Raw genomic sequence first — 25815 nt, 5'->3', positions numbered from 1 at the left:
TCCCCCTTAACTAATGTAATGTCTTGACCTTAGTTAATAATAATATTAAAAATAATAATCATAAACTTTATTTTATATAATGCATTTAAAAGTAGCATCTAAAACGGCTTTACATATAAAAAAGTATAAAGAAAAAAGATACATATAAGGATACATGCCTAAAAAACAAATAACATTTATGTATAAAGCACATTTAAACACAACAAAATTAATACAAAGTGCTGTACAAATATACAAACAGATCCAGGCTATTAAACAACTATATATACACACACATAAAAAAATAAAAACCATTTAAATAGCTTTTCTTTTAAGCAATCATACAAAGAAATAAATATTTGATATCACTTTTTTTTTTCTAAACCACATAAGCTACCCTAAAAAAAAGTTGTAAGTAATTATCTTAAAACACTTAGGATTTTAAATTCTTAATATTAAAGACGTCGGAGGATTCCACAATTTAGGTGCCAGTGAAGAAAATGCTCAATCCTCCATAGATTTTACCCGCATTGATAAAACTTTTAAAATACCAACATCAGATGAGTGTAAAGCATGCACAGAGGTATAAGAGATAAAAAGCTCAGACCAATATTGTGAGGTAAGACCATTCAAGTCCTTATAACTTAGATAGTTAGATTGGTTGGTTGGTTGGTTGGTTTATCTCTGTCCGTCGGATGGATGGATGGATGGATGGATGAATGGATGGATGGATGGTTGGTGGTTGGTTGGTTGGTTGTTTAGTTTATCTGTCTGTCAGATAGATGGCTAGATGGTTGGTTGATTGGTTTATCTGTCCATCTGTTGGATGGATGGGATGGTTGGTTGGTTTGTCTGTCATAGATAGATAGATAGACAGACAGACAGACAGACAGACAGATAGACAGATAGATAGATAGATAGATTTATGATTTTTTTGTATTGACATTATTTTATTATATAGGTTATCTTTATTATTTTTAATTGAGTTAAATGTTTTTTCATGAACATCATGTAAAAGTAAACCTCAAGCCTGTTTGCAGTCTGACCTCTTACATCTCTAACCTCATACTGTCTGACCTCTATTAGCCAGACAGTACAGTACAGCACGCGTGAGCAGCTGCACGATTCATAATATAATCAAGAGCAGGTTCACTGTACACCTCTCAGTTAGAATGAAAGTTCAAGGTGACCGTCATGCTTTTCCTCCAAGGTTTCTCCTTTATAAGATGCTGTGGCTACATCAAGGTCATTCAGAAGCTAGTAACGCTATTTGCCATTGCATTAAAAGCTTTTTCCTTGTCCAACATCCCTTTCTGTTTCACAGTAGCCGTGTCTTAAATACTCCATCATCGATCTTTGATTTCTGTATCATCACTGGACTCTTGTCAAATTATAGCTCCTGGGCTTCAGATTTCCATATCTGTCAGCATGTAAAGATTGTGAACGTGGTTTAGCTGAGCTGTTTGTTGTGTATGCCATTGATCAGTTCAGTGAAATGAAGGAACATGGATGGATCAATGGAGTTTTATCTTAATGTGTAATGAGTTTTTTTGAATTAAGCTATCAAAGTCCCAATGAAAGATTCTGACCTGTCAAACCTAGTTTAGATTTAATATGCCCTTGACAGATTTGGGGGGAAAGACCTTCATGCAACTGTCAATTTTGAGATTTTGGGCTTTTTGGTTTTTCATAAACCACTGTTGTTTATTTTGTTGTTTTTGTTAATAATAAAAAAGATCCTTAATTCACTTTTAAGTGTTTCTTTTGTCTAGATTTCCATTATAATGCAGATTTTTAAAGATATTTTTCTCAAAATTAGTAATTATTTTCATAAATCTTCACTTTGACACCTTCAAATACACCAAAGTGTACAGTTGTATTTATATCTTTATTGTGAATGTTTTTATAGATGGATATTAATGAATTGATTAATGATATACTTTTGTTTTCTACAAAATATTTTGAAAATTATTTCTGAATTATTGTAATATAATTATTATTGTTTGTTTTTCTCAATTATTGTTATAATAATTGATAAACTGAAACAATAACCCCAGTTTGTTAAAGAATAAAAGTCTAAACAAGATTATTACTCTATTCAATCTTCAGATTTTTGTGCTAGAAAGGTTAGTTAATATTCCTAATCAATCAAACCGGGGGAGTATGAAGATAACCATTAGATAAATTCCTTACCTTATCATCTTACTTTATGGATCTGAATTTAAATTTGGATTTGTTTTGGTGCATATGCTATTTATTCATAAGCTATGCAATCACCATGCTTTCATATCACAGTCTGTCTTTGTGCGAGTGTAAATGTATTCATAAATTTTCCACTGGATGCATCAACAGGAACTTTTTTTCAAATGCCTCCAAATAAATAAATAAAAACATCAACAATAAGCCCTCTAACACTTCCTGTTTTGCAGATGAGGCATTAAATCAGCTTTTAATGGACTGGAGCAGCTATTATCAGACAGGCAGACCGTGTTTATTTTGACCTCTCTTATATCTCTCCTCTCTTTCCTCATGTAGAAGGTGTGACACTCTCACTTTATCCATTTGTCGAAGTTTAATGTCGCTTCTACGGTCCTAAAGCTTTTAATTAGGCCTCTCACATGGCAGTGGTGTCTCCCGATGCACCCATAAAGAGCTCCAGCGGAGTATAAAGAAAACCGAGATGAGCTTTCATAGTGCAAAAGGTCACCGATACACAGATTTTCAACCACACATACATTCGACAGCTGTGGTTTTAATAGGAATGGCTACTGAAGCTTGCTGTGCCTTGTTAAAGACTCACATGGGATAGTTCGGAAAATACTTTTTAAGACAGGGGAAAAGTTGTTAAAAGTATGAAACATCTCCAGAAACCATCTGCTGGAGTGTAAGACTTGCCAATATATTGCCTGGTTTTCTTTGATTCCATATTGCGAAGTTCTCTCACGGTTTCCCGTCAATGAAGTACTAACTAATGGTCCACTGTGGTTTGAAAGTGCCAGCTTATCATCCCCATATCGAGTGTTTTGTCCCTGTATGCCCACCAGCAGCACCTACGTTGAATTTTGATAGCATGAAAGCTGAAGAACCCTCAAAAAGTCTCTTCGTCTATTGAAGTATTTTGAGATTCATGAGAAGCATCTGGCTTGGATGATTATCAAATGTTCTTGGTGCTCAAGAGTCCAGTCACTGCTTTTCCTTGAAGTCCTGTCCCCAACCCCCCCTCCTTAAAGATTTAAGGCAGGTAGGAGCAAACTGAGACTTCCACTTGTGCTGCAGGATAAAGCAGGCCTAGTTGGGAGCCTGTGTTAGGTCAATGCAGGGCCATTTTGACCAGACTAATATGTTTCAGTTCAAAACGCTTGTGGCGATTAAATCCCGCAGGTTTCTGCTCTCTCTTTCTCTCAACCTTTTACCGCCGTGTGGACATGAATCGATTACGTGAGCTCTGTAAGTCTTGATGTAATATCACCTGAGCCGTGAGCCGTAAAAGATTCAATTCCAATCTCCACTCAAACTGGAAAATCTCTAGCGCCTGAAGCGCATCAGCCTTTTACTTTTTCATTCATTTCAGGGAAAATTAAAATGAGTCTACTCAAACTCAGCCATCCAAAGGGCTCTTGATTTTTGTGTCCAGTGCGGATCTTTAACAGAAACTCTTAACCAGCGGTGTCCAAACTCAGTCCTGGAGGGCTGGTGCCCGGCATATTTTAGTTCTAACTCCAATTAAACACACCTGAACCAGCTAATCAGGCTCTTTCTAGGTATACTAAAAACTAAAAAGGAAATTGGAGCTAAACTATACACCAGCCCTCCAGGACCAAGTTTGGAATCCCCAGCTCTAAACCATAGGTTTCATACTCGATTCCTGGATGGCCATTAGCCATATAATAAGCAAGGGAGATCTCGAGACCTACCTGAGCTCAAACTCCCCTCTCGCCTTACAAACAGGAGGGAGCCCCGAGCTCGAGGACCTTATGAGCTCAGGGCTCTCTCCCGGGACAGCATGCCAAACATGCTTTATAATCAATCAACAGCTAAGTGTTAACTCTTGAACTTGACCCTAACTCTCTCTAAATATCAAGTTTAGGGTGTGAGGTAAAAAATGCATTCCTGCCCCCACCAACCCATTACCCACCCACTGGGCTTTACAGAATTGGGTTCGAATAAATAGACTGGCCTCAAATTTACAAGCACTCCTTACGATCACGTAATATGCAATTGCTCATCACACTAGGCTCAGTTCCAGGATAAGATCCCAAGTACATTGTTGAAAAGAGAAACAGCTTGCTCTTTCAGCCTTAGGGCTTTTCAGATTGCATGTCAATATTGTTTACTATCCTCTGCCTGACATATAGACACTCATGTAAACAATGCCTTTATCGTTCTCCTCTAGAAATATAATTGCTTTTGTGTGTCCAGTCTTATTCCCTATCTGACATGTCCTTTTCACCCTTGTTTGTGTTTAGAGGTGATCAGGCAGAGGTACGCGGACCTGCCAGGAGAGCTGTTGATCGTGGAACTGGAGAAAGATCGCAATGGTTTGGGCCTCAGTCTGGCTGGGAACAGGGATCGTTCCTGTATGAGCATCTTCGTGGTGGGAATCACCACTGGTGGGCCGGCCAGCCGCGATGGACGCATCAAAGTGGGCGACGAGCTGTTAGAGGTAAATGTGCCAACCAGATGGATAGAATGGGGTTGTTTTACAACGGTTTTTCTGTCAGTTTGTTTGTGGTTATATGGTAGGTGGCGCTGTTATGGATTTTCTGAAATAGAACAGATTCAAGACATAATGGGTGAGGGCTCAGGATTTAGAAAAGGTCTATCCCTCTCGCTTTCATTTTGTATTTCTCAAGGTAATAGCCTTTTCCTGTCAAGGCCCTTGTAATCCAAGGGGGAAATGGTGTCTTCCATCCATTTCATTCTCATTCTGGTCTAATGCTGAATCAATCATGGGTTGTCTGGGACAGTGTCATAAAGGCAAAATCATTTTAAATCTTGAGGGACGTGCTGGACAGGCTCAGTGCTCAGAGTGTGGATCATCTGTGTTTTTGTCTCTCTCTATCGGTTTATGTCTGTGCCTGAGTTATTAATCTGCAAACGAGAGGTGTAAGGTTTTCCCTCAGATGGCTGGATGAATTTCAAATGAAGCCACCTGCCTTCAGTTTCCCTATCACTGTTCTTGCTTATCACTTTCTTAGCCTCACTCTCCTCTGCGTTTTATCTCTCCAAGTGTTCCCTAAAGTCCATAGCGAACCGCAATCTCACTACAGGATGCAAATATTGATACGGCAAAGTACAAGATAATTCACATGCGCAGTTTTAATTCTTTAGTTGATATGAGTTCTAAATGTACTCAGCTGCTTCTCCATATTTGCTACATCCTTTAATAAATAGGATCTATTTCCTGACCCTGATCTTTTCCTGTCTGGATTTTGATTTCCAGGTTTGTCTCCTCCTCGGAATTGGCTATCGATTTAGCAATTTGGTCGACGTATACGATGCCGTATTTTGGTGTGGAGTTTGCAGCCTTGTGCAGCTGACCTTTGTCTAATATCTATCTTCATTAGATGTGAACACACTGCCACATTAGTCACGTTCCACTAGCCTTGGCTAATGGTTCTGCCACAGGTGATTGGAGACACAAGTCAACCAGGCTCAAATATGTGTTCGCACACCCAGATGCAGTTGGTGTTACCCAGATGACAAACATGGTATGCTGTCGTACAGGGCCGGAGTGGGACTCCTTTTCAGCCCTGGAGTTTCAAGCATTAGACCGGCCTACCTCAGTTCACCACTGACTATATTAAAATAAGGTCATTTCCAATTCAGTTTCTAATTACGCTATCACGTCTTTTTCAAGAAAACAGCTGCTTTAGAACTTTAAATGTTCAACAACCTTACAGTTTTATATGTCTTAACAATAAAAATGAAAAAAAAAAAAAAAAGAATTACTCAGGTGAGAATCGAACACGGATCGACGACGTCGTAACGCAACATGCTGAACAATGGACCACAATGGCGCTGTAACACTTGTGTGGCCGAAATAATATTTACATCATCATTACCCTGCAGGCTGCATTTTGCTCATGGGGCTGCGAGACAATAAATAAGTAGAGCGGAGCTGCGGCAAACTATTGAATAAAAAGAGTGAGGCTATGGTCAAATAAATAAATGAAAAAAAAGTGCGACTGCTAAGAGTGCAAGCAGCTAGAAACACCGGCCAGCATCTAATCCTATTACAACAGTCTTAAATAGTGAAACCAAAGGGCTTCTATGAAGGAAAATTAATGTGAACCCCTTCAATATGCCTAGATTACAAACTTTCCCAAAATTAAACTCTCACCAAAACTTGGTTTCATGGAGGAAGTAGTTTGTGAAAGTAAAAAAAGCACTTTTTTTATTTATTAAAGGTGCTTTGCACTGCATGGCATGGTTTGGTTTGGTACAACTCACTTTTGGGGGCTTTTTCATTCTGTTTATCTACTTATTTAAAATGAAACGAAACAACATGTTTTTTTTTTAAGTTTTTGGAGGGTTAACTTTATTGATTTATGTTAAATCTACTTAAATTAGAAAATAATAAGTTAACGTAACAAAATTATTTTAAAATATTAATTTATAAAACCCAAAATGATTAACCAAATTTATAAAATTAATTTATAATAACAAAATAATAAGTTAACTTAATTCCTTCATGTTGTCCCAACACAAATCGATTGTGTGAATGCCAGCACTTTTTACAGTGTAGTAGTACCCAAGTGAGGTTCCAATCAAGCCAAACCATTACCAAAATGTGACAAATATTGGTCTGAAATAATCATCACTACCTACATTATTGGATTTGTGTAAATGCAAACCTGGCCTAGAAAAAAACTGAACTTGTCAAACTGTACCTAGAGCTGTACGATTAAAAATTGCAATCTTGATTCACTCCCCTTAACCAATGGTCTCAAACTCAATTCCTGGAGGGCAACCACCAACCACTTCCAAGTCACACCTGCTTAATGGTCTCTAGTAGTCTTAAACACCTTGATTAGTTGGATCAGCTGTGTTTGATTAGGGGAATTATATATTTTTTCTTTTCGAGTGCCTTGAATTTATGATTTCGAAGTATGTGAACCTTTTCATTTTAGCCAGTTTACAATCATTGCTAAGACTAATGTTACAAAAAATATTTACCACTCCTTTTTAGGGATGTGTCACAGTTCTCATAAAATGTCCCCAATGTTGGCATATTTGTACAGTTTTCTTTGATAAGTCTTTGTTTATGCTCATTATTTTGTTCTTCCATCAGATAAACAACCAGGTGTTGTATGGCAGGAGCCACCAGAATGCATCGGCCATAATAAAAAGTGCTGCGTCAAAGGTCAAACTCGTCCTGGTCAGGTGAGAGACCCTCAGAGGCGACCCTCAGTCTGCTGTTTTCACAAACTACCATCTGTTCATTAGTAAAGAAAAATAAAATGAGTCTCATTTCAGCTGTTATGAAGTCTTTAATTCGTTAAAAAAATAATGAGATCATGAATTTATTATAATGTCAATTTTACCTCTGAAATATTTAAAAGTGTGTGAAATTCAACTTATTCAAGAATAATATTGTAATGAATTAGTAATTCTGGTGCAAGTCTAATGCTGAAAAATTGAGAACTTGAGTCTTGAGTTTGAAACAATTGATGATTTTTTTTCTCCTTGCAATTATTCAAACCAAGCATTATCATTCTCAAAAAAAAGCTTTAGCATCTGAAATTGATGAACTGGTTGCACTTTTATTTGGTTTTGTTGATTTGGTTGATAAGTCTTTGTGGGTTTGTTTGTTTAATTCATTTTGTTTTGTTTGTCTCTTTTGGTTTGGGTTTAATTTTTTGTTATGTTTGTGTTTTACTTTTATTGGTTTGTTGTTTTATTTGTTTAGGGTTTTGATTTACTTTGCTTTTGTTTGTTTTAGATAGTTTTTGTTTTTTTAGACAAGATTATTTTGGTTTGATTTGCATTTTGTTTTATAGTTTAGTTTAGTTTTTTTTTTTTTGCATTTTATTTAAAATAAAATAAAAGATTTATTTTCATTGTGTTGTTGTTTTTTTATTTTTTGATGTTTTGATTTGTTTTATTGTTTAGGGTTTTGTTTGGTTTTACTTTGCTTTCTGTGATTTGTATTTTTTTAGTTTCTTTTGGGTTTTTAGTGGTAGATGACACAATCATTTTAGTTTGTTTTGGTTTGTTTATTTATTTATTTTTACCATTCTCATTATTTTGTGTGGGATTTTTTGATTTTGCTTAGCATTGTGTGGTTTGGGTTTTGTTAATTTATTGGGTTTAATGGTGTTTGCTTTGCTTTGTATTGTGTTTAATTTTGTTTTGATTTGCCTTGCGTTTTGCTTATTTTTGGTTTGGTTTTGTTTTTCGGTTTTTGATGGATTTTTTTTTTATATTTTGCTTTGTGTAATTAGTTTTAATATAGTTTGGGAGTGTGTTTTCATTTATTTTTCGGTATTGTTTTTTATTGTTTATGTCGGGATTTTGGCAAGATGGTGGCTCAGTGGTTAGCACAGCAAAAAGGTCGCTAGTTCGAGTCCCGGCCGGGTCAGCTGGCATTTCTGTGTGGAGTTTGCATGTTCTCCCGTGTTCGCGTGAGTTTCCTCTGGGTGCTCCGGTTTCTGTCACAGTTCAAAGACATGCGCTCTAGGTGAAGTGAATAAACTAAATTGGCCGAAGTGTACAGTATGTCTGTGAATGAGTGTGTATGAATGTTTCCCAGTAATGGGTTGCAGCTGGATGAGCATCTGCTTTGTAAAACATATGCTGGATAAGTTGGCAATTCATTACACTGTGGCAACCCCTGATGAATAAAGGGACTAAGCCGAAGGAAAATGAATGAATAAATGTCAGTAATTTCTTTTGTTTTGTGGTTTGGTTCCTTCAAGTTGTTTATTATCACTGTATACATCAATATAAGAAAACCTTCAAAATCTCTCATGTTATAATTCGTGTTACATGCCACTTTGAAGATGGGAGTGATCATTCTAATACACTAAATCAAACACATCCTGTCATTTTTCTGTATATCGGCAAACCTTACACAAGCAAGAACATATGAGTGGCATAGACACATTTGATGTGATGCTCGATGGCATTTTAATAGCAGAATTTCTAGAGTCATCATGTCGGCCCATCCAGAGAGTGATATGGTATAATAAACTGGAGCTGGTATCACTATCCAGCGTCTTTTCGATAGCAAAGAGGGCTTTTGCAATACATCAGTCCATCTTGTCATTACAGGCATAATCAGACATTATGCTCATATCTTGCATTTTCATATAAGTATGTGTTTGCATGACCTTTACTCGACTGACTATTCTGACAGTTTAGCTGATAAAGCTGCGTAAAGACACCGATATCTCCTCGCTATCTACAGCTAATTATGAGACTGTGACAGCTCAGTTTACGGCTATCAAAACAAATGTTGATGTGCTACTGAATATTAATAGACTCGCTTTAATGAACCCGCAGTTTGCGCTGCCATCAATCCCGCCCGATGTGATTCCTGTCATTTTTTTATAATTCACACTGTTCCAAAAGCCCTTGTACATGATTTGTGTTTTGTCAAAAGTCATTTGTCAATACATGATGAAATGTCATCGAGAAAGTCATGTTGCTGGACAGCGGTCAAGATCGATGTGAGTGGCAAAATGTCACTAATTCTGATTTTAGCGTGTGGATTTTGGACCCAGACTTTGTTTCTGTGACCCTAGTTTGTTAAATGTTTGTATTTTCAAACTTCCTTTAGAAACCTTAAAGGTGGATTGTTGTTGTTTTTTTTTTTTTCCTAAATTCTGCATTAAACATACCTTATCGTAGCCCTTCAACAAAGCATTATTATCTCGATTTGGCTTTGTGGTTTGGGTTCTGTTTTGTGTGTGTGTTTTTGTTATTTATTTTATTTTTTTGTTAGTTTTTGTTTTGCTAAGCATTTTGTGTTTGGTTTAAGTTTTGTTAAATTTCTTGTTTGTTTTAAATTTTGCGTTTGAATTTTTTATTTTATTTTTGTCTTGTTTAGCTTTCTACTTTGCTGTGCTGTTGGTTTGGCTTTTGGCTTTGCGGTTTGGGTTATGTTTTGTGTGTGCGTGCGTGTGTTTTTGTTTGTTTTTTCATTTTTGGTTTGATTTTTGGTTTTGCTTAATATTTTGTGGTTTGGTTACAATTTTGGTAAATTATTAGTTTGTTTTGCATTTTAGGGGGCTTTCACACCTGTACATCGATTCATTTGTTCCAAAACAGGGATTAAAATTGTTACAGTGTTGCTCTTTGTTCTTGGTGCGGTTCACTTACATATGGCAAAGATTCTAAATGGACTAAAACAGCTAAAGAATGTCATGTGTGATTTAACTCTCCTTACATTGGTCAGAGTTTCATGGTTTGTTATGCAGAGTCCTGCTCAGCTGTCATGCATCTTTAATTTATGGCAATGTGCAATAAGACATTATAAGCGGAAATCTGCGCTTTAATTTGGAATGTTGACACCCACAGACATCATCACCAAAATATAAATCAGAGGTAAGACTCTCTCATACAGAGCCCTTAGCTAGACTGCAGTTCGGTCAATGTTCCTAACGGATAAACAGTCTCGGTAATACTTCAGCATGCTTTCACTTTCGTTTATTTCGTTTATTTCGTTTATTTATTTCATTTAACATGAAACGCACATTTACCGGTAGGAATGACATCTGGCCTTACTCATAATTCCCTCTTCATATATCCATACATGCCTATGCCTATCCTTAATGCACTGTGATATAGCCGGGCTCGGATCGTTTTGCTTTCTCACTACAATCGATCCGCTCCAGAGTTTGTTTCAATCAAGCCGAGAACACTTCATTCAGGCAATCTTGAACCTATTGAAGTGGCACAGAACCGAGCGCGATTGCTGGTTTCACGCATGCCAAACAAACTATATGGCAAACGAGACAGGTTCCGAAACAAAAATCTAGGTATGAAAGCACCCTTACTATTGATGTTTTATTCTTTCTTTGTCTTCTGTTTAGCTTTCAATTTTGCTTTGATGTTGGTTTGTTTTGATTGATTTCTGTTTTATTTAGTTACTTTTTTTTTTACTAATTACTTTTTGTGTTTTTCTTTTAGTTTTTTATTTTGGTATTGAGCGAAACATTGTTTTGTGTTTGTGTGTGTGTGTGTGTGTGTGTGTGTGTGTGTGTGTGTGTGCGTGTGCGTGTGCGTGTGCGTGTCATTTTTCTGTCGATTTCTGATTTTTTTAGTTTGTTTTTTAGTTTTTTTTTTCTTAGCATCTAGATTTTTGTATTATTGTTTTTTATTTGTTTTGTTTGTGCTTGATTTGCATTTTTGTTTTGGGTTTTATTTCGATTTTTGCCTTTTTCTGATTTTTGTTTAACTGTAGATTAGTTTTTTTTTTTTTTTGCTTTGTGTTTTATTTTGTGGATTAGTTTTTGTTGGATTAAGACAAATGAAAAACCAATTTGGTGTTAAGCAAACAGATTTGGGAGCCAGACTTGGCCTCCCAGACCCAAGTAGGCATTTTGGATTACAGTTCAGACAGGGTTGATTGGAAACAAGCCTAAGGATTGATTGTTTCATAAATTCTGATCACCTGCGTCAACCTTACCTTGACCAAAAAAAAACACATTAACAGTAATTGGAAACGGGTCATTTAGTGTGCGAGACAATAATAATGTCAAGGTGAGCAGGAGGAGGGTGACATTACTCATCAATATAAGATCTTGAGGAAGAGGCTCAGAGGAATTTTATTTATATATTTGTGGTAAAAAGTTGTTCAGAGATATAATCATTCAATCTCTTTTTGTCTGTTGTAGGAATGAAGATGCCATCAATCAAATGGCTGTTACTCCTTTTCCTTCTCAGCCTGCCCTGTTCTCCTCCAGTGAGGTACAGTACATTAGAAATAGTCTGATATTTTGGTTGCTTTGGATTGTTCTTGAAGGTGACAGAACTAATTTTTTACTGTTATTTAGAAATTCAGACTATAAATGCAGACAATAACGTAATGGTTTACATTATATAGCACAGTTTTTAACTATATAGTTATGGATATTTCTACATATATTAGATATACATATATTATCCATGTGCACATCATATTGTATTCATATCTATATATGGTCATTTTAATACACTTTGACATTATTGCAAACTAATAAATTTTTACAGTCAGGTCATATTACTTTAAATATTTTATCTGTTCATTTAAATTGTTTTAATTTTGTTTTATCATTTATTTGTTTTATTAAAAATGGTTGTTTAAAAATTGTATAAATAAAAATTATAAAATTTATTGTTTTATTTATTACTGAAGAAAAAAAATATTTCATTAATATTGACAGCTACAATTAGATTTTTAACATCTATTTTCGTCTTAGATTGCTCTTTTTTATTATGCAAAGAGCTACACAAATGACATGGACTCAAATAAAAATGAAAACAGAGTAAAACAAATAACATAAAAAAACAGTCAGGTACAGCCATGTGTGCATGTAAAAGTAACTGGGTGGACAGGTCAAAGTATTTAAATTTAAGCATAATAACATTTTCTTTTTTTGTTGTTGTAAAATATGTACATTCTTTATGGCGTTTGCACACGTGTACATTGGATAATTTGCATGCAAGCACAGATTTGCTAAAATGTAGTTGAACTGACCCCAGAGCTGTTGTTTCAGACACATGAAAACCCTCCAGCAGTTCCAGCAGAGAAGCCGCAGTTACCCGAAAGCCTTCCTCTGAGCAGAAGCCCCCCTGAGAACACGCTCAACAAGGTGAATCAATACTTGAAAAACACACTCGCCCTTCATCTGTGACCCGGGATGCGCATTTAAATTTGCTTGTTAAGTTGTGACGTATGGAAAACTGCTTCTGGCCCTTTACTCCCACCCTTTACTCATTTCAACTGAGAAAACTCTGTCAGTATCCGACTGTGGCCACTGTTTAGTCCTACCACACATCACAGCCTTCACTATAGTCTTTTTAGTCTCAAATAAAAGTTTTCTTTTATACCTGTGATTCAGAATTTCAATTATTAACATCTTTACTCCAGTCTTCATGGTCACATGAACCTTCGGATATCATTATAATATGATGATTTGGTGCTCGATAAATATTTCTTATTATTATTATCATCTGTGTTAAAAACGGCTGTGCTGCTTCATATTTTTGTGGAAACTGATACAAAACCATGTTTACTTTATTCATGAAGGAAACCACTATGTTTAAATAATAAAGATTAAAATTCCATCATGAACACTCTCAGGATTTAGTATAATAATGAATATGAATATGGAAATGTTGATTTATTTGGTCTTTACCGTATAGATCTGCTATGCTGCTGCTGCTTTGATTATTGTGGCAGAGCAAGTACCGAGACCTGCTACTGCCAGTATATACTGCGTGGGCCAATTATATGGAGACACCTTAATAAAATGGGAATCATTGGTGATATTAACGTCCTGTTTGTGGCACATTGGTATATGTGAGGAAGCAAACTTTTCAAGATGGGTGGTGACCATGGTGGCCATTTTGAAGTCAGTCATCTTGGATCTAACTTTTGTTTTTTCAAGAGAAAGAGGGTCATTTAACACGTCAAGCCTAATGAGACTTTCACAAAAAAAAAAAAAACAATGGTGTGCTTGGTAATAATGTAACTTTATTCTTTCATGAGTTTTTTTTACAAGTTTCTGACTACTTATAAAATGTGTTTAATTTGCTGCCCATTGTGTAACTCTGAAATTTCATTCATTATGGTCTTAAAAGAGCCCTAAGGTCTTACATTTGACTTGATGAAACCTGTTGAAACCCTGACCTATACAGCATGTCTTTAGGCTGTGGAGGAAACCAGGGGGAGGAAACCTATGCAAACACTGAGAGTACATACAGTACAAACTCTACACAAAAATGCCAACTGGCCCAGACGGGACTCGAACCAGTGACCTACTTGCTGTGAGGCGACAGTGATAATTACTTTGCCACCATACCTTCCCTTTATATAGAGTCTGAATATATATATATATATATATATATATCAGAAGCCAGCATTTCAAACTTTTCAACAGAGATGATGCAAGAGTGCAGCAACCCATTGCCATCATTAGAAAACCATAATAAGAGCTGGCTCTTTCTGACTCTCTCATCTGCATGTGTGTTTTTGTCATAAACGTGGATGCGTGAGGGTAAAAAGCTCTCATGCTGCAGCTTCTCTGTGTCCTTGATAGAGGCAATGAGTGTGGTGCGGTTTTGACCCAGTTGAAGCTCTGCAGGGAGTTTTTAGGCCTGCTGCTTTATTTGATCTGTTTGTTTGACTCCTCATACAGGATCAGGCCTGCGTGACGGCGACCGCAAGCTCAGATCCCACACACAAGAGCCTCACAGATGGAGAATCGGCTGTAAAGGTAAGCCAATGTGGTCTGAATGACGTATTATTTTTTGCTGAACGTTTACTAGGTTATTATTTTATATGCATGAAATTTTATTTATTTACTTTTATTTTTAATATTTTTATACATTTTTCAGTGAATATAGGCCATATATTTTGTGCATTTGAATGAAATTTGATTTAATTGATAAAAATTGATTTAATAAACAAATATATTTATGCAAATAATATTTTAGTCACCGAACATTATAGATAGATAAAACATTTAAATTCATGTGAAATATTGGGAAAAAAAAGACAAACTACAAAATTTCAGCAAATTCGATCTTTCTAAATTTTTATTTAATATTTTTCCCTAGCATAAAATATTTGGGTGTACTAATTTTGGACAGTTATCCCAAGTTATTTTGTTAGATTAGCTCCATATTTAGCCCCAGTATTGACTAATCTAATGTTTGTGTCAGGGTTAGGTGATGGGAAGGATGAGGTAAGGACACATATAACCAAGGATTTTATTATATAAAAGAAACAGAAACAACTAAAACAGCCCAGTGGGTGGAAAACACAGCAACATAGCAAAGCTGACTTTACTCGGCTTTGCTTGATAGACGCAGGAACAGCGACGAACACTGGGAGCAAAAATAGGGAAAGCAAACCAATACACTGAAAAGTGGGCAGGTGAACATAATAATAAATTATAGGATAACAAGTTGGGTGGGTCAAGACGATTGACAGGGGAACACATGGTACAAAAACACAACACAAGCCATGTGCTCACATAAAACAGAACTAGAAAACACAGCCATCGAGAGACCTCTTTAACCGTGTGTTCTCATGAAACAACACTAAAGCACATGGAGCATGTAAACATAAACCATGTGCTAAACACACCACGAACAGAAGACTGAATGTAAGACACGAGCACACGATAAATGAAAACCCTTACTGTGCACTCACACAAGTGACATGCATGTTCTGATCCCAGTGCCAACTGAAACTGAAACCCACTAGACTGGAGCGCTGAGAACAAAAACACCATGCGGTGAACAAAACAACAAACACACCAGGAGGAGAACGTGCATACCGAGCATGCCCAGACTGAGCGTGGCCATGATGGCGCTCATACAAAGACACACAATGACAGAAAATGAGTGCTCAACTTGACAAAACTCAAGCCGAGCACAACATACAAGACATGACAGGACTAGTGTCTGGACTTTGCCACCAAAACAAAAATTAGCTAGACCAAAGTGGCAGAATCCTGACAGTATGTGCATGAATATAATATATAGAAAATGTTCATTTAAATGAGGGATTTGTTATATGTTGAGGACTGTAGTTACAAAAGTTCTAATATATAAATTGTTCATTTATAATTTACATTTTTATATAGTTACATACATTGCTAAATCAATTACTTAATAAATACAATAAAAATCAGAAATGTATCCCAGTTTTTTACTTTCATTTCATTTTATTTTTTATAATGCATTTCCACTGTAATATTTTATTTAGATTATTTTTATGCATTTCTCAGTGAATATAGGTCATATATGTTGTGCATTTGAATAAAACAGATTAATTAAATTGATATATTTATTCAAATAATATTTTAGTCACCAAATATCTTTAGAAATAGAAAGATAATACAATTAAATTCATGCAAAAAAAAGACAAACAACACAATTTCACAAAAATATTATTACATATTTCCGCTAAAATATCCAGATTCCCTTGCCTAATTAAATATAATTTTCAATTCTAATTACGTTATTGATGTAAGCAGCCACTAAATAGGTTATTATTTTCTTAATGTTAGTAAATATTTACAAAACAATAAATATAAAATGATAATATAAGAAATTGTTACCATATGTCAATACTAATATATAATTCTACAACATAATTATTTTGTATATATTCAGTGCATTTAAAAAAAAATATGAAACTTTTTTTCAATTTTGTTTTTCTTCATTTTCGTTTCATTATATCTTTCCAATAAATGTCCCCTAAAATATCCAGATTCACTCACTGAATTATGAATAATCATTTACAACAACAGTTACATTTTATAGGTGTGACAAGCAGCAACTAATTGTTATTTTTTGTAAATATTTACCAAAATATTTAATCTGAATGCAGAAAGAACATTTTTACCATATATTCACATTAATTTTTAATATTAATTTAATACATTTGCAGTGTAATTTAACAAATTCCAAACTTTTTTTTCTTTGTTTTCATTTCATTTTATTTTTCCAATGTATCCCTTAAATTAAAAAAAAAATCAAATGCAAAATAGCTAAATAATTTCTATTAAAATATCCAGAGTGCACATGCTGAATTAAAGATGCTAGTCATGAGAAGAGAACATACCTCATTCATTCATTACATATAATAACATCCGTTGTGTCACTAGTAATGCGTTTCTCTCCTTGCCATGTGACCCATGAATCAAAAGTGCCATAAATGTTATTCGCTTTCATAATTGCTCCATTAAATGTAGCTTGTGTAGCCTGTTATACTGAGTGATAAAACTAATTAAGCTCTATTAATCATCGCAGAAGCTGAAACCTGCAGAGAAACTCCTGGAGTCTCCAAGCGAACAGTCGGCCAAACCTCAAGTAGAGCAGGTGTGTGTGTGTTTGTTTGTTTGTGTTTTTGTCAATCGCGGCACGCTTTCATTTTGAGTTCATGTTGACTTTAAAGTGCCCTTGTTATGCTTTTCACATTTTTTCAACGTATTTGAGTCTTCGCACATTTCAAGATGCACATGTCAGCCATTATTTCTGCTGCTTTTTTTCTTTTCTTATTTTTAAGGTGATTAGATAATAAGCTATTTTAGTAGGCAATGAGCCTGTGATTTTTTTTAAATGCCCAGTCCTGCAAGTAAATAAAAAAAAAAACGCAATAAAAAAACAAGACATTTGTGAATAATAGCTGTAATCAACATTGTTTTGCATCACAGAAAACGGAAGCCATTTGAAATGACCCCGGAGTAATTTATAACACTGTTGTTCATCAATAAAAACTTACTGCATCACTTTTTTGGGAAAAAGGTTGTTTGAGTGTAAATTGAATCTGATTGAGTGTTTAAATGTCCTGTTGTTCGCCTTAGAAAAGTTTAAAACCTTACAAACCGAATGAAATTTGAATGGGATTTGGCCAATTCTTTTTAAAGAAGGTAAGGTTACACACAGTGTTCATTTTAAAAACAAATTTTGATTTAGTTTGTCATATTTTAGTTTTCTGAATTTATTGTAATTAATACTCTAATGGAGAGTCTCAAAATTGTTTTTATGAGGAACTACTTTTTTCCTCCATTCATTAACATCTGCAGCTGACGGGTAGAACAGCAGAAACTGTGGCTCCTTTACAGAAATCATTTCAGAGCTAGTATTTGAATGATTATCTAGCATAATCTATAAAATGATGGCGACAAAAGTTATTTTGCTCACGTATTAAGATTATCAGGCTGAACGGCATGAAATGCCATCAGTCTACCGAGTCCTTCTGGAAAGTATTCACAGCGCTTCACTTTTTTCACATTTTTTATGTTACAGCATTATTCCAAAATAAATTAAATTCATTTATTTTCTCAAAATGCTTTACACAATACCCCATAATGACAATGTGAAAAAAGATTTTTTGACATTGTTGAAAATTTATTCAAAATAAAAAAACCTGAAAAATCACATGTACAGAAGATTCACAGCCTTTGTTGTGAAGCTCTAAATTGAGCTCGAGTACATTCTGTTTCCACTGATCATTCTTGAGTTGTTTCAGCAGCTTAATTGGAGTTCACCTGTGTTCAGTTGATTGGACATGATTTGAAAAGGCATACAGCTGTCTATATAAGGTCCCAGGATTGACAGTGCATGTCAAAGCACAAACCAAGCATGAAGACAAAGGAATTGTCTGTAGATCTCCAAGACAGAATTGTCTTGAGGCACAAGGCTGGGGAAGGTTACAGGAAAATTTCTGCTGCTCTGAAAGTTCCAATGAGCACAGCGGCCTCCATCATCCCTACGTGGAAGATGTTTGGAACCACCAGGACTCTTCCTACAGCTGGCCGGCCATTTAAACTGAGTGATCAGAGGAGAAGGGCCTTATTCAGGGAGGTGATCAATCACCTGATGGTCACTCTGTCTGAGCTCTAGCGTTCTTCTGTGGAGAGAGGAGAACCTTACAGAAGGACAACCATCTGTGCAGCAATTCATCAATCAGGCCTGAATGGTAGAGTGACTAGACGGAAGCCACTCTTTGGTAAAGGGCACAAAGCAGCCCGCCTGAAATTTGCCAAAAAGCATCTGAAGGCTTCTCAATTGAACTGAGACTAAAATGTAACTCTTTGGAGTGAAAGCCAGTTACTTTTGGAGAAAACCAGGCACCGCTCATCACCAGGCTAATACCATCCCTACAGTGAAGCATGGTGGTGGCAGCATCATGCTGTGGGGATGTTTTTCAGCAGCAGTAACTGGAAGACTAGTCAGGATAGAGGGAAAGATGAATGCAGCAATGTACAGAAACATCTTGAATAAATACCTGCTTCAAAGTGCTCTTGACCTCAGACTGGGCCAACAGTTCATCTTCCAGCTGGGCAATGACCCAAAGCACACCACCAAAATATCAATGGAGTGGCTTTACAACTCAGAAAATGTCCTTGAGTGGCCCAGCCAGAGCCCAGACCTAAATAATGTTGAACATCTCTGGAGAGATCTGAAAATGGCTGTACACAGTCGCTTCCCATCCAACCTGATAGAGCTTGAGAGGTACTGCAAAAAGGAATGGGCAAAAATTCCCAAAGACAGGTGTGCCAAGCTTGTGGCATCATATTCAAAAAGACTTGAGGCTGTAAATGCTGCCAAAGGTGCATCAACAAAGTATTAAGCAAAGGCCGTGAATACTTATGTACATGTGATCTTTCAGGTTTTTTATTTTACAATAAATTTTCAACAATTTAAAAAAATCTTTTTTCACATTGTCATTATGGGGTATTGTGTGTAGAATTTTGAGAAAATAAATGAACTTAATCCATTTTGGAATAAGGCTGTAACATAAAAAAGTGAAGCGCTATCAATACTTTCCAGAGCAGTGTTCTGGAGCAACTTTTTGAGCGGTATTGCTGGACAATATTGTAAAGGGATATTGCTTGGCTACTTAGCAGCTAAAATTGGTAACACATTTATTTACAAAAAAATTATAAATGTAAGTTATTTTGTGTAGATGTATACATGATGTGTGTATACCCCGTGAAACTAAAACAGGTAGTAGTAATTAATACTTTTTCTTTACCTTTACTTGAGTACAAAAGTTGTAATCAGTACTTCAACTTTTACCAGAGTCATTTTAAACATAATCATCTGTATTTCTACTTGAGTAAATGATGTGAGTACAAAATGGAAAATGTAACAACAGGCCTCAGACAACACAAGAGAGCTGAGTGTTAGTAAACATTCTGATCTGTGTGTGTCTCTTTTTTTATGTTCCCTCATTCTGGATGGTTCTCAGATCCCCAGTCTTCCAAAACTCCAAAGGAGCTCCACTAAACCCTCAGCAGGATCTCTGGAGGTCACATCCTCCGCATCATCTGTGCCAGTTTCTGGCACCAGCCCTGACTTTGAGTACTGCAGCAAAGGTGATTTTACAGTATTATGTTAGAACTTTAATTTTCATGTCTCCTTTTTAATGTTGTGCTGTTATCTGTGGCACATGTTTAATTGGAGTTGGAATGAAAGCATTGCCTCGGCCTTTTTGAACACTGACAGTTGTTGTTTTTTTTAAAGAAGAAATTATTTTGTTATGGCTTTGAGCGATTTGTGAAACGCAGAACATGAAGTTGCATCATTTTTGTTTTTCAGATCCCGCTACATGTCCAATAGTTCCAGGACAAGAGACGGTTATAGAGATTTCTAAGGGCCGGTCTGGTCTGGGTCTTAGTATAGTCGGCGGGAAAGATACTCAGCTGGTACGGTAACAGTAAACTAGATTTGAAAATACAAGAGTATTGTTCTGCGTGATGTTTGTGCTTTGAATTTTTTGTTTATTTGAATAACTATTACTTTGTTTTTATTATTATTATTATTAATTATTATTTCTATTATTAATTATCATTTGTTTTAGATTTGTATTATCACTAGTTTTAAAATGATTATGTTTTGTTTTTATTATAATTATTTTAGATTTGTATCTCTAGTTTTAGAATTATTATTATTATTATTATTAATATTATTATTGATTATTATTATTGTTGTGGTTATTATTGTTAATTATTATTTGTTTTAAATTTGTATTATTACTAGTTTTAGAATAATTATTAATATTATTATTTGTTTTTGTTTAGTTTTCTTTAGTTTTTGTTATCTTTGCATTGTTTTGCATTGTTTTCCCTCTGTTTTTCGGGGGATTTAATTTTGTTTTTGTTTTTTTTTTACTTTTTTGTGTTTTCGCTATTTTCATTTGTTCATAAAGTTTATTTGTGTGTAGTTGCATTGCCGTTTTTAGTATTTTGTTTTAATGTTTGTTTTTGTGCTTGTTTTAATTAGATTTTTTTGTTTTTTGTTTCTTTTTGTGTTTTCTTTTTATGGATTTTGTTTTCTTGTATTCTTATGTTTGGGTTTTATTTTCTGTTTTGTTTTTAAGTTGTATTCTTTGTTTGGGTTCTTTCCTTGTTTTTTATTTTGATATTTTTTGTACATGTTTTTTTTTTTTTTTTTGCTTTTTGTTTTAATGTAAATTTTTGTGCATGTTTTATTTTGTGTTGTTTTTTCATTTATTTCTATTTTTTATTTATGTTTTTCTCTCCATTTTATATATTTCTATTTTTATCATTTATTTATGTTTATTTTTGTGCATGTTTTATTTTTATACTTTTTCCTATTTTATTTGTTTTATTTTCAGTTTTATGTATTCTTTTTTTATTATTAATTTTATGAACATTTTTTGTATGTTTTTTATTTTATTTATCTTTTATCAATTTTTTATTTGTTTTATTTTTAGTTTTATGTATTCTTATTTTTATTCTTATTTTTGTTTATTTTAGTGTTGGTTCTATTTTGGGTTTTTTTTTTTTTTTAAATGTATATATATATATATTTTTAGGTAGGTAGGGTACTTTATTTATACCCTAAGGTAGATTTGGTTTGCAGTCAAAAGTCCTCATCTCTTAAAAGTGCCACACAAAGGAACTCGCAAAGTAACATCTACATACTTGATAATGGTTCTATTTTCCCACCTGCTCTGGCACATGTTTGTGTAGAGGATGTATAACAGAGGTGAAAGAACACATCCTTGTGGGGACCTGGTTGAGGAGCAAACTTTATCAGATAAACATCCATTCACTCTAACACTTTGTGTTCGATTAGTTAAAAAATTAAGGATCCAGCCCACCAAGTTATTACTAAGGTCAAACTGTTCCAGGAGTCTATTAATTAAAATGTGAGGTTGACTTGTGTCAAAAGCAGAAGAAAAGTCAATAAACAGAAGTCTTTCATGGGAACCATTTTTTCCTTTGTTTTATTTGTATTTTTTTCCTTTGTTTTATTTGTATTTTTTTCCTTTGTTTTGTTTGTATTTTTTACTTGTTTTATTTCTATTTTTTACTTGCTTTATCTGCATTTTTTACATGTTTTATTTGTTTTATTTTCAGTTCTTTTATGAATTCTTAATTTTTTTATGTTTTATTTTGCTTTTTGTTCTGGTTTTTCAGCTTAATGGGAAAAAACACTCTAAATCAGTGTTTAAGTTTTACCAAACAGGCAGTAAGCATATGCATCAAACATTTTATTCATTCTCATTTCTCAAAATTACCTTATAGACGCTTTATAGTGTACATAAATGCACCAGAACTGAACAATGCAAGCGATAAAGCATATACTAACCCTAAATGATCAAGTGTGGATCCAGTTTGTCTTGCATGTGGTTCAGTTTCAGGTACGTGGTGTGAATGTGTGTGTCCATCCTTGAATGGTCTCGATTTCTCCATCGGCTGCAGGGTTGCATGAAAACAGGCAGCTCACAGCAGGTGCTCTTTGTCTGTCCTGCCCTCCTCTGGCGGGCTGCAGAGACGAGCAGAGCCTCAGGCTTTTATCCGCCACATCGCCATCATAACTGGACTCGGTGGGCCCGTTCAGCTGTCAGAGGCCTTTATGAGTCAACAAAACCAGCCCTCGGGCATCGCGGTCTGCAGCTGGAAGAAAAACATCTCCGTGTGTTTTTATACACAGCGGTTTTAAAGGTGTCCGCGTGCAGAAATTACACCGCCTCAGGCCACTCTAAATCTGTGCAGCACAAACGGAGAGGTTTTGAAAAATGAGCTGGCTGCTTTTTTACAGTGTTAGAATAGAAATGGACTTAAAGAATCTGAGGAACGACTCTTGTGGATTGTGTTGTGGAAAGGATTACGTTTATGTTGCAGATGGTATTAGAGTTGACTTCCTTCAAATAATAAGCCTTGGGCTCTTCTAAAGCATAAAAATATCATATATGTTGTTATGTTTGTACCATATTTAAGAAACATGCTATTTGAACATACTTGTTTGCCTGAAAAGCAATGCTAAAGTCAGTTATTATCCTTTGAAATTGTGTATCCTTTGTCAGAATGTCTGTCTTTGTTTTGGTCTCTATAACCAGCAGCCAAACAGGTTGCCTTGGTGGATAACAACTTGGTTAATTTCATTCTTGAAGGCTACCTCAATATATGCAGGTGTGGACAAAAATGAGACCTCCAGAGAACAGTAGCAGCCTCTGAAATGAAACTCTGGGAGAGAGTTAGAAAAATCCACATGAGGAGGTTTTTAATTGGCAAAGAATTAGCTGAGCGGCATACACTCAATCATCAGGCATGCTTGCTCCTATTGGTGTCATCAATCTGGCAACCGGCTTTTACATTGAGTCATCAGGGGAGGAGCCGTGCGGGGAAAAACCCCTCCTCAATTTTTTGAATTTAGACTGCAATATCTGGTTTAACCACTAGGTGTGTCAACCCTACACACTGCACCTTCAAACGAATCATTCAGGGGAGTTTTGGTCAACTGGATAAAGAGATTGATTGACTGAAAACTGAACATTCATGCATCAGATATGGAGAAATGTTATCAAAAAATGCTGTTAAAAATTGTTTTCTGTTGTTTAAACAACCGCTTTTATCCCGTTCATAGTAAACGATGGCAGTAGAAGTGTTATGGTGATGTTTGTTTTTGGTGATATTTGTCCTCTTCTCACACATTTCTGCGGTGTTTTCAGGATGCGATCGTGATTCATGAAGTGTATGAGGAGGGAGCAGCGGCGCGGGACGGACGACTCTGGGCTGGTGACCAGATTTTAGAGGTTTGTGTGTGTGTGTGTGTGTGTGTTTGTTGTTTTGTATCTGTTTTTATGTTTGTGTTAATGTTTTATTTATTCATTTTTGTCATCGTACGTGTGAGCCTGAGTGTGTTAGCGTGTATGTGCATGTGTTTTGTGTGTACGTTTGCTTTCCTTCGGTTCTGTGCACATGGGTGTGTATTTTTGTGTGTGTGTACACTTGTGAATGTGTATGTAAGTTTGTCTTTTTCTGCGTTTGCATGTTTTTTGTGCTTGTTATTGTTGAGTTTGTATGTTTTTGTACATGTGTGTTTGTGTGCATGTGTTTATCTTTTAGTTTGTGTGTCTGTATTTGCATTATTTGTATTTGTCTCATTTTTGTGTGTCTGTGATTGTGCATGCTTGTATTGTCTTTTTTCTGTCTGTATGTGCTTGTATTTTGTGTGTGTGTGTGTGTGTGTGTGTGTGTGTGTGTGTGTGTGTGTGTGTGTGTGTGTGTGTGTGTGTGTGTGTGTGTGTGTGTGTGTGTGTGTGTGTGTGTGTGTGTGTGTGTGTGTGTGTGTGTGTGTGTGTGTCAGCGTGTGTGTGTGTGTGTCAGCGTGTGTGTGTGTGTCAGCTGCTCTGCCTGGAGGTGAAATGTAAATGTGTGTTTGAATGCTGTTATTGTGAATGATAAGAGAGTCATGTGACCAGCAATGTTCGTCATATTGATACAACATCGCCATCTTCTGGACACACACTAGCATTAGCACAGGATGCTTGTGCATATTAATACACAGTACTGTTACTCTGAGAGTATTCCTATCTTATTCATATCTTATAAAATGTCCATATTTAAAGTCACTTTAATTGTTATACCTTAATATATCATATATAAATTTATATATTTATTTATTTTAGTAAATGTAGCAATTTTTTTAAGACATTTAATTTTAATGTGATTAAATGTGACATAATTAATTTGATTTGTTTTGATGACACTACTTGACACACTGAGATTTTATTATTATTATTTTTATTATTATTAATATTAAAATAATTTCTTTTTGGTATGTCATTTGACATTTTTTAAATTTGTTTTTGCTTATTTAAATATTTTTTAATATGTTTAATAAATGAATGTTTATTTTACTATTTATTTTAGGTAAATTTACATTCTGTATTTTTTCAGTTAGTTGTTTTTTTTTTGTTTAATCTTTATTTTAAATTAAAATATTTAACAGTTTAAATTTATATATATATATATATATATATATATATATATATATATATATATATATATATATATATATATATATATATATACATACAGTTGAAGTCAAAATTATTAGCCCCCTTTTGATTTTTTTGATTTTTTTCCTTTTTAAATATTTCCCAAATTATGTTTAAGGAAATTTTCACAGTTTACCTGAAATATTTTTCTTCTGGAGAAAGTCTTGTTTTATTTTGGCTAGAAAAAGCAGTTTAAAATTTATGTATTTTAAGGTCAAAATTATTAGCCCCTTTAAGCTGGATTTTTTTTTTGATAGTCCACAGAACAATAACTTGCCTTAATACCCTAACCTGCATAGTTAACCTTATTAACCTAGTTAAGCCTTTAAATGTCACTTTAAGCTGTATAGAAGTGTCTTGAAAAACATGGTAAAATATTATTTACAGTCATCATGGCAAAGATCAAATAAATCAGTTATTAGACATGAGTTATTAAAACTATTATGTTAGGAAATGTGTTGAAAAAATCCTCTCACTGTAAACAGAAATTGGGGGAAAAAATAAACAGGGGGGCTAATAATTGAGGTGGTTTAATAATTCTTTAACTATGTATATTTTAAAGGTGCAGTGGGTGATCTGCCTAAATACTAATTGGTTAGCGTAATATCTTTCAAATACAACCCCTCCCCTTCCCTCCAAAGCCACGTCTCCTGAAATTATGACCACGCACATTAAGGATGACAGACCCACTAGTTTGTCATTCACCAGTTAGAGAACTTTACAGTACTTTATAATACTACAATTCTAAACAAAAAACTGTGAATAATCTGGCGACCCCAGATTAATGAAGGGACAAAGCCGAAAAGAAAATGAATGAACGAATGAATGATGACAGTAAATAATATTTTGCT

At 34.9% G+C, this 25815-nt stretch overlaps 1 protein-coding gene across 28 annotated transcripts in view; it reads left to right on the top strand.

The window, feature by feature from the left end:
- The window catches only part of patj (PATJ crumbs cell polarity complex component), a 177843-nt gene that overhangs the window by 122541 nt on the left and 29487 nt on the right, over window positions 1–25815 (top strand). For all 28 annotated transcript variants that reach the window (XM_087302469.1, XM_087302455.1, XM_087302462.1 and 25 more), the window contains 9 exon segments: window positions 4446–4642; window positions 7274–7365; window positions 11823–11895; window positions 12684–12779; window positions 14328–14405; window positions 16954–17022; window positions 19901–20027; window positions 20251–20357; window positions 23633–23716. In XM_087302469.1, coding sequence (XP_087158595.1) covers window positions 4446–4642; window positions 7274–7365; window positions 11823–11895; window positions 12684–12779; window positions 14328–14405; window positions 16954–17022; window positions 19901–20027; window positions 20251–20357; window positions 23633–23716 — 923 coding nt within the window.

Source organism: Danio rerio, chromosome 22 (genome assembly GCF_052040795.2).
Source record: "Danio rerio strain M-AB ecotype USA chromosome 22, GRCz13ab, whole genome shotgun sequence".
In the NCBI taxonomy this organism is placed as follows: domain Eukaryota; kingdom Metazoa; phylum Chordata; class Actinopteri; order Cypriniformes; family Danionidae; genus Danio; species Danio rerio.
Note: the sequence above shows the minus strand (reverse complement) of the source record. Positions and strands in the feature narration are given on the sequence as shown.